General features: G+C 40.3%; 1 protein-coding gene across 2 annotated transcripts; it reads right to left on the reverse strand.

Annotated features, from left to right (window-relative positions):
• Positions 1-5041: 5041 nt before the first annotated feature.
• Positions 5042-6512, reverse strand: BEX3 (brain expressed X-linked 3). Of its 2 annotated transcripts, none has more exons than XM_016194334.2 (3): positions 6409-6512; positions 5970-6301; positions 5042-5644 (listed from the first exon to the last, which is right to left on the reverse strand). In XM_016194334.2, the coding sequence occupies exons 2-3, from the start codon at positions 6197-6199 to the stop codon at positions 5284-5286; spliced, it is 591 nt and encodes a 196-aa protein (XP_016049820.1). In that variant the 5' UTR covers positions 6200-6301; positions 6409-6512; the 3' UTR covers positions 5042-5283. The 2 variants fall into 2 exon arrangements, with proteins under 2 accessions (XP_016049820.1, XP_016049821.1); XM_016194335.2 differs by having other exon boundaries at positions 5970-6052; positions 6409-6493.
• Between the last annotated feature and the right edge of the window lie 6740 nt (positions 6513-13252).

A 13252-nucleotide genomic window follows, 5' to 3' on the forward strand; every position in this document is an offset into this window, starting at 1 on the left:
AAACTGCACCTACCAGCAGAGAAGCAATTACAGAAGCCAGACCTTCCACCTTCTGCACCCCATAATGACCCTGGGTCCATGCTCCCAGAGGGATAAAGAAGAGGACAGCTATCAGGGGAGGGGATGGGATATGGAGTTCTGGTGGTGGGAATTGTGTGGAATTGTACCCCTCTTATTACCCTATGGTTTTTGTCAGTGTTTCCTTTTAATAAATAAAATTAAAAAAAAACAGCACCTACTGAAATTCATACACCTCTGACTTAGGAAAAAGTTATTTATGTGCAACAATATAGGCGATAAACTGTGACATTAGCACATGGATGTGTCCAGAGGAATCCACAAAGGTGGGAGGTAGGAAACATTACTCACTGCAGCAGAACAATGGAGCGGGCAGTTTGGATGATATTTCCAACAGGACTTTGGTCCTGCAAGGGCAGATGAACATGAGAACTTAAACACAGTCACACACTCATCTCTTTTTGTTCCCACAGCACCCTGGAAATTTCTGTATTCAGTTTATCAGTGAACTGAGTTGTTGTGGTAATAACTACTAAATTTATATTGTTTAAGTTATGGGATTCAGAAATAATTTAAAGGTCATCATATTTATTCTTTTTCAAGAAGTTTTCATCAGGTTCTTCATTGTCTTTAAATAGACTGACTTTAACTTTTTCTAAAAAAATACTAATTTAAATAGAGATTATTTAATCTCATCATTTATAGATGTAGGTAAAATGATAAAAACTTAAAATCAACTTTTATATAGTAGGTTGGTAAAAGAAACAGGATGTAGAAAGTAAAATATTCTTCTTAATACCTATTCAACTTCCAAATAAGAACAATAACAAAAAAGCACTTTTGATGCTCAATTTACATTACAGTGCAAAAAAAAAACTTTTTTCACTTGTGGGGAAATGATTATTTTTGAATGGGGATACATATAAAATTTCTATCATAAGAAGAAACTCAAGGGCCAGGTGTTGTCACACCTAGTTGAGTGCACATGTTACAATGCACAAGGACCCAGGTTCGAGTCCCCTGTCCTCACCTCCAGGGGGGGAAAGCTTTGCAAGTGGTGAAGCAGTATTGCAGCCGTCTCTGTATCTCTCTCTATCTTCCCCTACCCTCTCATTTTCTGGCTATCTTTATATAATAAATAATAACAAAAATTTAAAAATCATATTAAAAAAGAAAATGGGGACTGGGCGGTGGCGCAGCAGGTTAAGCACACATGGCACAAAGCCTGAGGACCAGTTCCAGCCCCGGTTCCCCACCTGCAGGGGGTCGCTTCACAAGTGGTGAAGCAGGTCTGCAGGTGTCTATCTTTCTCTTCCCCTGTCTTCTAGTCCTCTCTTGATTTCTCTCTGTCCTATCCAACAACAACGACAGCAATGATAACAATAATAATAACAAGGGCAACAAAATGGAATAAATATCCTCCAGGAGCAGTGGATTCGTGGTGCAGGAACCAAACCCCAGCAATAACCCTGGAGGGAATTTGTCCATGTTCATCTTAAATAAATAAAAATATTTTTTTTCTAAAAGAAAAATATTTATTTATTCCCTTTTGTTGTCCTTGTTATTTTGTTGTTATTGATGTTGTTGTTGTTGGATATGACAGAGAGAAATGGAGAGAGGAGGGGGAGACAAAGTGGGGGAGAGAAAGACAGACACCTGCAGATCTGCTTCACTGCCTGTGAAGCGACTGTCCTGCAGGTAGGGAGGCTGGGGGCTCAAACCGGGATCTTTATGCCAGTCCTTGCGCTTTGCGCCATGTGCACTTTAACCCGCTGCATTACTGCCCAACTCCCAAAAATATTTTCCATAAGCTAAAATGGGAAAAGATTTCTAGATACTCTAATTGTAGCTAGTAAAATAAGATTTAGGGGAAAATAAAACTACTACTATGTCTTTTAAATTTATAAGGATGCCTTATTTTACTTGGTTATGTGTATTATATAACTTGGAAATCACACAGCTGATTATCCTTGAAATAGCCACTTATTATATCTTGTCTGAAAAATATTTAAACAAGATATTGTAAAACAAACATGTCTATTACTATATATATATATATATATATATATATATATATATAGTCAAGAAAGAAGACAAAATCAGGGATTTTGCCCATTTCATTCACATAACCTTTTTTTTTCTACTTATGGGAAAAGTCAAATTTCATAAATAAATAGCTGTGTTCTATTAAGTATACCCACTTAACTGTTAGGTTCGCAAATTAGCCAACCAAAGATGAACCTGATAAAATATGCTGTTGTTTTTCACCATTTATGGGTTGGTCAAATATGATCTGATTGTCAATGATAAGTGGAGAGATTAAAAAGTAAACATAACAAGCCAAAATGTGTTTTGTTGGCATGGGATTTGAAAGAGACAGTATATCATGTGTGGCTCTAAACTTGATTTTATCACAGCTATACACAGAGTGATGATATCGAACAAAATTTGAGGTAAATGGATTATGGTTTTCCTTATATTCTGCCTTTATTTTCTGAATAATTCAAGTATGTACCACTTCTTGTATTGCATGAATATAAAAGAATTACAGTTGAAAATATTCCTCATATAAGTTGATAGAAAATGAGTGTAGAGAAATAACTCACCTACTAAGACACAATGTTACTTTAGTTGTCTATTATTTTAGACAAATTATAACTTTTAAATAATCGTGAAATTGGCAAATGATGTTAGATACTCATTTTGTCAGGCACTGTGTTAGAAAACAGTGCAGGGTGAGTAAGGCAAAAATCACTGAAGCAAAATGACATAGGCCTTATTAACTTTATACCAATTATTATATTTATCATTAGTAGCCATGATAAGACATTAGTAGGATATTTGGAAAGGTCAAACAAACAAATGAAAAACAGTGCTGGTATAATATGGGTGAGCACTGCCTGCATCCAATTTTAGATATCTATTGGAAAGGTATATTCATTGTGGAATTAATAAATAAGGTAGTTTAGATCACAATGTTTGTAAAATGATGTAATCACTGTCAGTATTTCTCTAATGTGAGATAATTCTGTGTTGGTCTTTCTCTTTCTGCCTTGTCTCACTCAACATGATGCCTTCAAAGTCTGACGACAATATTGCAAAGGAAATGACCTCTTCATTTCTAACAGTGGCATAGTACTGCATTATGTATATATACCATAACTTTCTTAGCTATTTATCTGTCATTGGGCATCTGGGTTGATTCCAAATTTGGGTTACTACAAGGTGTGCTGCTATGAACACTAGTGTGCATAGGTCTCTTCAAATAGGTGTCTGTTTTTTCCAGGGTAAACTAGGAGAGGGATTGCTGGGTTATAATGTAGGTCTCCATTTCTAGAGTTCTGATGAATCTTCAGAGTGTTTTTTTTTTAAGATTTTATTTATTTATGAGAAAGACAGGAGGAGAGAGAAAGAACCAGACATCACTCTTGCACATATGCTGCTGGGGATCAAACTCGGGACCTCATGCCTAAAGAGAGCCTAAAGCTTTATCACTGTGACACCTCCCAGACCACCAGACTGTTTTCTATAGCGGTTGGACAAATTTACATTCCTACAAGCAATGTAGCAGAACCCCTCCACCCCCCAGCCTCTCTAACAGCTGTTGTCTCTGTCTTTTCTAATCACAGGTATAAAGTATGTGTGTGGAGGGGGTTGAGGGGGGTATGAAGACATGGCTGAATCTTCTCCATAGAAGGGATACAAATGACCAACATATATATGAAAAATGCTGAAAGTCACTTATGATCAAGGAAATGCAAATACCAAACATATAATAAAAATTGTTAAGAATTTACAGCAAAGTCTCTTGTTTATAGTATAAGAGGGTCAGAAATGAAAAAAAATTAGCTTTAAAATGAGCTCTCCTAATGCAATTTACATGTCTGGGTAAGTGTTAAAACCTAGGTTTGACATTTACATGTGGTTCCTGTGCTAGCCCCTCAGTGCACTCATGCCAAGTTTCTTGAAGAGGAGTAGATAAACCTATAAAGGCTTTGATCAGAACTACTGTAAGATTGTGTATCATGGAAATGATATTCACTTGGATAAAAACAACTCAAGAGATTCTCCATGCTTAATAGAAACTGAAGGAGGAAGAGGCCAGATGGTGATATACCAGGTAAAGAGCTTCAGGTCCTCACTTGTGGGAAGGACAGCTTCAGGAGCAGTAGAACTGTGTGGCAGGTGTGCCTTCTTCCTCTCATCACTGTCTTCTGTCTCTATAAAATACAAAGGGAAAAAGGAAAAATGCTCAGCAGGAATGGCAGATTCTTCACACAGGCACCAAGCTCCAAGGATAACCCTAGTGGCACACACACAAAAGAGGGAGGGAGGGAGGGAGGGAGAGAAAAAAGGGAAGGGTGGGATTTGGCTCACTAAGGACATCAGAGAAATGAGAAATCAGTGGGATATTATTACCTTGATGACACTTCAGCAATGGGTATGGAAACAGGACCCAGCAGAAGTGAAAGAAAATATGCCCAACTGACACTGCAGGTATCAGGGGAACAGGAATACTGCAAATATCAGAAGAATGACAAAGTAAAATACAGATGTTATTGCCCTTTGGATTTGTTTACATGGGTTAAATGTCCCTTTAATTATTCCCAAGTACTTGACAGGAGCCAGGGCTTTTTCATATGCTGAAGAATTGCATGTAAGAGGTAGCTGAACACAGTTCCATGCCTCACCTATTCCACTCAAAAACCCTGAAAGGTAAACAATTTCCTATCTCACATAAGATCCTTTAAAAGAATACCTATGTAATAAAGGGAAGGTCTATTCCAAATTTGTCTGGAAAATACTTAAAGTTTAATCTCCAAATCAGTCAACCTATCAATAATCATGTTCATGTATACATTCAAACTATTGAATACTCAATTTTTATCATTACTTCTAGAACTTCAGGTAATAAAAGAAATTGTATATATTATAGAACCAGAGAAATGTGCTCCAGTTAACAATCTGAGGTATTAAGTTTAGGTTTTTTTGTTTGTTTAATGAGAGAGTAATACTTATAGACTGCGTTTTAATAGCTTTATTAAATTTACAGTTTTCCATGCAAATGGGTGAAACAACGGTTGATAGAAACAGACTAGCTGCAAAAACTAATCTTCAGTTAGAAGTTGGCAACACAACCCACTTGACACGAGGAAATTACAATATTCACAGCAAAATGATCAGTAAAGGCATATCACAAAGATGCAAGGAAAAAGCAAATAACACTGGAGACCACATTATTAACATCATAGTAAACAGTAGGAGTCAAGGCATAAGGCAAAATTCATCATGATGGTCATGGTGATTAGAAAGCTCTCCCATAAGGATTCGCAGACAGTTCCTCAACTGCAACTCTCTAAGTTTTCTTCTGATTTCTCTCATCTCCTCCATGAACATTTCCATGTCATCTCCATCTCCACCCATCCCATCATTGACCTGCCTATTAGGCATGGCCCATCGGAAATTAGGGGCACGTCGTTGAACCTGTCCCCTTCTATGATTTCCTGCTGGCTGGTGACCCTCGCCCCTTCCTATAGGGCGGTCTTCCTCTCCATTGTGCAGGGGCTGCTCCATTTCTTCGTTTCCCTGATGAAGATGTGCCATGATGAGATTTTCCTGGTTGTTTCTGAACACAAGTAAGCAGTGAGAAGGAGAGAAAGTGAACACTTTGGTACACTGACTAACAGGCATCTTGGCATCAAAAGTTTTTCCCCTCACCACTAGGCGCTAAGAACGCCCTCTGGGGGTCTTGCAACCTTCCCTCCCCAAAGTCCACCATATTTTTCTTTCCCAGGATTCTTCCCAAGAGCTAGGTTGACACCAAAATGGAGGACTGGGGGATTGGGGGCGGGAGGATGAGGGAATTGGGAGGGGAGTTGCAGGTTGGGCTCGGCACACCACTCCACCGAGGTCCCTTCCAGCCCTCCCCCCCCCCACTCCCAAGTACCAACCTGGGCGTATCTTTGAAGTTTCCTTTTCTCCCAGTTGATTCTCCCCCTGTTGCGCCACCGCCGCCACACTTGGACCCGCGGACCTGCAGAGAGGCAGGTGTGGGGGGAGGGGAGCGGGAGCGGAAGCCGCTGCTGCAGAGGGACCTTGGGCACCCAAGTCCGGACTGGCTCCAGGGGCCCAAGACCCAAGACTCCTGCCCCCAAAGCCCTCCCCAGATCCAAAGGTTCATTCTTTTCGGGTAGCTCCTTGATTTCCCATCCCTCTTAGTTGCTCAGCTGCTTTTTCTGAAATCCTGCAGCCCTTGCACCTGAAGTCCAGGAGGCTAATAGTTCTGCTGGAGAGGGTGCCGGAAGAACGAGAAAGCCAGCTGGGACCCTGCACTGATCCTCAGCGCCCCTTTAGTCTCAACGCACAGAGCACAGGTTTCGGGGCCCTTACCTGCTCAGCTTCCCCGTCCCGATGCCAGCCCGCCGCGCAGGGCAGCGGAGACCTGGTACCCAGACTGGAGTGACGACAGCTCCGTAAGCTGAAGCTGCGTAGCTCTGCAGCTCCAGGTCACGTGAGGCCTCAGCGTCACTGTGGATCTCGCCCCCCAACTCGCTTGGGCAGAGCAGCAGGAAACTCTCCCACTCCATTCACAATCCCCCTTCTCAGGTGTATGTATGCACTACACCCTGGCCTGCTACCACTATGTGCTCTGCTCTCCAGTGCGTACCATTCTTTCATTCACTGCAGTTCTCCCCAATCTGAAGGACCACAAGTGGTTTTACCTCCCTGAGGCTGAAGTTTGTCCCTATCTAGTGGGGGTGGGGGAGGTGTCTGTAACACCCTACCCCTCCCACTCCGCTCCAGGCCCGGTGTTGGCCATTTCTGTTTTTTCTCCTCTTCTAGGCCAAAGATTCCCCCTTACCCACGTACCATGCCCTGTGCACGCATCACCACTCATGTCCACGAAAGTTCTTGAAGTCAAGCCCTTCTAAGAAATTGAGAATGAGGACTAGTATGAGGAGGGGATTTGCTGGGAAGAAAGAGAGGTAGAGAGATAAATGGAGAATGTATATAGGTCATGGAACTTTTTTCCCTTATTTTTTTAATTTGTTCTTTTTTTATATATTTTAAACTTTTTGGAGGGATTAATGATTTACAGTAGATACTGTTGTTCATACACATAGAAAGTTTGTGTTTTCTTTTTTAAAATATTTGTTATTCATAGTTTGTTACAAGATTATAATGTATACTTCCACACCACATCCACCACTAAAGTTTCATATCTCCAACCTCCCAGAGATATTTCTGTTTTCTTCAAAACACTCTCACCCCCACCTTAGTTGCTCCTTCACCATCATGCACCAGAATCTGAAAGCCCCCTGCCCTGCCAGAGTCCTTTACTTTGGTTCAATTCGACAAACCCAGTCCACATTCTACCTTGTGTTTCCCATTTCTGTTCTTATTTCTCAACTTCAGTTCATGAGTGATAACAACTCATATTCACCTTTCTCTGTCTGGCTTATCTTATTTAACATGATTCCTTTAAGCTCTATCTAAGATGAGGTGAAGGAGGTGACTTGAACATTCTTACTAGCTGAATGGTATTCCACTGTGTATATAAACCACAACTTATTCAGCCACTCATCTGTTGTTGGACACCTGGGTTGCTTCCAGGTTTTGGCTATTACAAATTGTGCTGCTGTGAACATAAATATATACAAATCTTTTTGGATGGGTATGTTTGGTTCCTTAGGCTATATCCTTTGGAGAGGAATTGCAGGGTAATAGGGTAGATCCACTTCTAGCCTTCTGAGAGTTCTCTAGACAGCTTTCCACAGGGGTTGAACTAATTTACATTCCCACCAGCAGTGCCAGAGGGATCCTTTGTCCCAACAACCCCTCCAGAGGAATCTTGAGATTCACCCCAAGGTATTTTATCTTTCTGGGTTCAGTAGTAAGTGGGATTAAGTCCCTTTTCTCTGGCTCCTTGTTCATATAGAGAAATGCCACAAATAGGGTTCTCTAGTATATTATCATGTCATCAGCACATAGTGATAGTTTGATTTCTTCCTTTCCAATCTGTATAGCCGTGATATGTATTTCTTGTCTGATTGCAGTGGCAAGGACTTTGAGAACTATGTTGAATAACAATAACAGTGTAGATAGTGGACATCCTTGTCTGGTCACTGATTTGGAAGGAAAAGCTTTAAGCTTTTTTTTTTTTTTTTTTTTTTTTTTGAGAATGATCATGAATACACTGGGGTAAATCTCACAAGAGGCGAAAGAGCTTTACAAAAAAAAAAAGTAGGACATTATTAAAAGAAGTGGAAGAATATTCCTTTTCAGGGAGTCTGGCAGTAGCACAGTGGGCTAAGCATAGGTGGCACAAAGCACAAAGACCAGCGTAAGGATCCAGGTTAGAGCCCCTGGCTCCCCACCTGCAGAGGGGTCACTTCACAGGCGGTGAAGCACGTCTGCAGGTGTCTATTTTTCTCTCTCCCTCTCTGTCTTCCCCTCCTCTCTTCATTTCTCTCTGTCCTATCTAACAATGACAACATCAATAACAATAATACCTACAACAATGATGAAAAACAAGGGTAATAAAAGGGAAAATAAATAAATGTATACAAAAAATTAAAAAATATTCCTTTTCCTGACTTGGAAGAATAAACATTATTAAAATGGCCATTCTAAAAAAAAACTACAATTTTAATGCAATCCCTATCAAAATTCCAATGGTATTTTTAAAGGAAATTTTATAATGTCCAAACATTTTTATAAAACCACAAAGGCCACAAATTTCCAAAGAACTTCTGAGAAAGAAGGAACAATATACAGGTATCATACTCCCCACCTTCAGTTTATACTACAAAGCAATAGTAATCAAAATAGCATGATGCTAGAATAAAAATGGACACTTGGGTCAATGGAGCAGAATGAATATCCCAGTACTGAGCGCGCATGTGCACACGCGCACACACACACACACACACACACACACACACACACCTCATACATGACAAGGAGGTAAAAAAATCATTGAATGGGATAAAAAAATGAAAGTCTTTTCAACAAATAGTGCTGGGTAATTTGAACAGCCACATGTGGAAAAGTGAAACTAGCTCATCACCTAATACCATACACCAAGTTAGAGTCAAAATGGATTAAAAGTATAGCTATTTGATCAGAAAATATATAAATACAGTTAACTATTTACTACATCAGTCTAACTCAGGACCCATATCTATTCATATTTAGCACAACAGCCTGTATAATCTCTGAGTCTCTGTCAGTCTGAGCTCATAGTTTATGGTCATAGATAAGAATATCTAGCCTGCACTCATTTCAGTACCAGTTTTCCTTAAGTGGCAGAGTAAAATTGCCCAGCCTTCCTTTGGAGAATGGGGAAATTCTTACAATTGGTAGTTCATAGTGAGGGTATAGGCTCGAAAAAGTCCATAAGAGGGCTTATAATGATTTTAGGGTGGACAGAAGCTAGGAAGTCTGTTTTAGGGAGCCCATAACTGTACTAATTTTTGCTGGAGTTTGATAGTTAACATGCAAGTGGACTAAAAATATTGTCTGGGTAGATGGTGTCAGAGTTGAGAAGAGGACTAAAAAGCTGGATTAGGGCATAGAGTAGCTCCTAAACTTGAGGAAATGACGTTTCTGATGGAAGTGACCAATTACGGTGGAGAGAGGGATCAATTACAAGGTCTAGGCCCATGGAATCTTTAAAGGACTCCAGCATTCCCTGACTAGAGTCCCAGGTAATGTGGTGGCCTGGCAGTGACCAAGGAGATCATTAAGTGAGCCAGTCTCTTGCTCTTTCTCAGCTTTTGTAGTCCTTTCTTTACCTGACAAGCTTAGGCTTTCGCTCAGTTGTTAAAGCATTGAGCATCATTTGTTGTATCCAAACTGGTATTCGGTTTATGGGGTCTGGCATGAAGTTAGGGAGGAATTACATCTAGGATTTTCATAGGATCTAAGCTAACCTTGAGTTTTACTGCACTTACTTTTTTGGTGATTCTAATAAAGGTTGTCATAGAGACAATACTTGTCCTTTAGTAGATAAATATTATTTCCCCAGTATATCTCTTGGCCAACTGCATACAGTGTTTCTTCTAAAGATTACCAGGGGGGTGATAATAATGCTGATGCTGTCAGAAGAGATAAAGAGATGTATCTAAGTTTCTTTTGTGTAATCATTTGAGTATATAAAGTGATTGAGGGAAATAAAATTAGGGGGTAGAAGAGGAGGGTATCTAATCCTAAAAAAATAAATATTTGATTAGAAAAACTGTGGTGCCTTCTTCAAGCAGTACAATTTCTAATAGCCAAAACATGGAAGCAACCCAGATATCCAAGGAGAGATGAGTGACTAAAAATATTTATATTTGCACGATGGGATACTACTCAGCTGTTAAAAATAATGGAGTAATCTCCTTTGCCTTATCTTGGATGGGACTTGAAGACATTGTATTAAGTATTATAAGCAAAAAAGAGAAAAACAAATACTGAATGGTCTCACTTATAATTGGGACTTAATAAATAGGGACAGGGAGGGAGACAACAAGGAGATGTGTGGATTGGGCATAGTGTCTTGTATAAAGCAAAGGACTCTGGGGAAGGAGTGCAATGGAGAGACAGAATATTATTTTGGAGTTCTGGTGCACAATGAAATTGTACCTAGGTGTCAAAGACTGCACTGTAAACCATTAACCCCCTCAGTAAAGAGATTCAAAAAAATGCTACGTGTTAGATGTAGTGAAGGAACTATTGATAAAAGAGTTATATGCAATGAGGCAAATAAACCAGACAAAATTCTACTGTCTCTTTTTCTCTTTTTTTTTTTCCGTATTCCAATCTTCTGTTTAACCTTTTGTCTGCTAACTAATTGGGACATTAAATAAAGAATGCACAGCTAATGCATATATAGAGGCTTTAGACAGACAAAATACGTTGATATATTTGAGGATATATGCTTTCAGAGGTAGTCTTTTTAATATACAGTGCCAAGGGAGTCGGGCTGTAGTGCAGCAGGCTAAGCGCAGGTGGGGCTAAGCGCAGGTGGCGCAAAGCACAAGGACCGGCATAAGGATCCCGGTTCGAACCCCGGCTCCCCACCTGCAGGGGAGTCGCTTCACAGGTGGTGAAGCAGGTCTGCAGGTGTCTATCTTTCTCTCCTCCTCTCTGTCTTCTCCTCCCTCTTTCCATTTCTCTCTGTCCTATCCAATAACAACAACAATAATAACTACAACAATAAAACAACAAGGGCAACAAAAGGGAATAAATAAATAAAATAAATATAAAAAATATATATATACAGTGCCAAAACCTCAAATAACAAAATCACATCCAGTAATTGTCCTTGAAGTAATGCGAATGTTTCCTGAATTCTGTCTTATAATTATCTGAACAAACATTCTATTAATGATGTCACTTAAAGGGATGCTTATTGGAAGCAGGAGCTGGGATATCAGGCATGTTTACTTCTAACTTGATACACCGGTTTGGGTCAATTACTTATCAAGGTCTCTGGGCTTCCTTTATTAAACAGGGATTATAAGAAGTAATATCTATCAAATTAATAAATAGGTACAAGGAGGGAGACCACAAAGAGAAATGTGGACTGAGCATAGTGTATTGCTTAAAGCAAAGGATTCTGGGGAAGGAGTGCAAGGGGCAGGCAGAAGAGAAATGCAGAATGCATTTCATTCCTTAGTTATAGTAATTAAAAATAAAGGACTTGCTGGTGTAGCTGGGCTCTGGTTTAAAACAGTCGAGGTTTATTACATGGTGGTACAGCAGTACAAAATGTTATGTTTTAGGTAGAGCAAGATAGACAGTTATTGGCAGGGATAAGACTAGGCTGAGCCCATGAGTCCAGGAGTTAATTACCAGATGTTTAGTTCCATGTGTTCTCTGGGCAGAGGCAGCATGACAGGCAGGTCCTGGGAAACTGAGCTGGCATGAGTCCATGTAGGAGAAGCAGGAGTCTGGAAAGAAAGGGGGCGGAGGATTTCCAGCCACTATGAAGTTAAGATCACTTGGGTTACCTAAATCCATCAGCCATATGTTAATTACATTCCTCAGCCCCAGCTGTATGCTAATTACATCACAACACTTAGCCATATCCATTTGTCTTTAAAATCCCTGGGGAGTCAAATATATCTGTTTTTTACTTGGAGATTAATGGTTTACAGTACAAGTTATTGGCACTTGGATACAATCCCCCATCTCACCATGATAGGTATCTGTAAAACATTCCCACCCCCTAGCTTTAATCCTTTTCCATCATGTACCAGGACCTGAAACCTCTCTTCCCCTCACCCTTCTCCCTGTACTCCTTCTCCAGAGTCCTTTGCATTGGTGCAATATACCACAACAATCCAAGTTTTACTTTATATTTCCACATCTGTTCGTTTCTTAAGTTCTGCCCACAAATGAGATTATTCCACATTCCAACTTCTCTGTATGGTTTATTTCATTTAACATGATTCTTTTAAGCTTCATCCAAGATGAGTTGAAGAAGGTGACTTCGTCATTTTTAATATCTGAGTAGTATTCCATTGTGTATATATACCTCAACCCTCTTAGTCACTGATATGTTGTTCAACACCTAGGTTGCTTCCAAGTTGGGGCTATTTTCTACTTTGCTTATGCAATGACTTTTAGAGTTCCTCATACCGTCGTTACAAAAATCACCAGAAAGGCTGGGAAGACAGCATCGTGGTTATACAAAATTCTTACATGCCTGAAGCTCTGAAGTCATAGTTTCAATCCCCAGCCCCATTTTAAGCCACATCTTGACAGTGCTGGCGTTCTCTTTGATCTCTTGCTCTGTCTCTCTTACTCTCTCTCTCTCTCTCTCTCTCTCTTAAAAGATCTTTAAGAAGCATCTTTAAAAAAAATCACAACAGGGGCATCAGGCGGTAGCATAGTTAGTCAAGCGTACATGGCGCAAAGCACAAGGACCGGTGTAAGGATCCCGGTTCCAGCCCCCGGCTCCCCACCTACAGGGGAGTCGCCTCATAGGCGGTGAAGCAGGTCTGCAGGTGTCTCTCTTTCTCTCCCCCTCTCTGTCTTCCCCTCCTCTCTACAATGAACGGCATCAAGAACAACAATAACCTCAACAAGGTTACAACAACAAGGACAACAAAAGGGGGGAAATGGCCTCTAGGAGCCATGGATTCATGGTGCAGGTACTGAGCCCTAGCAATAACCTTGGAGGCACACACACAAAAAAATCACAACAGAGGAGTTGGGCGGTAGCGCAGCGGGTTAAGCGCAG

The sequence above is a fragment of the Erinaceus europaeus genome, chromosome X (assembly GCF_950295315.1).
Source record: "Erinaceus europaeus chromosome X, mEriEur2.1, whole genome shotgun sequence".
Lineage (NCBI taxonomy): Eukaryota > Metazoa > Chordata > Mammalia > Eulipotyphla > Erinaceidae > Erinaceus > Erinaceus europaeus.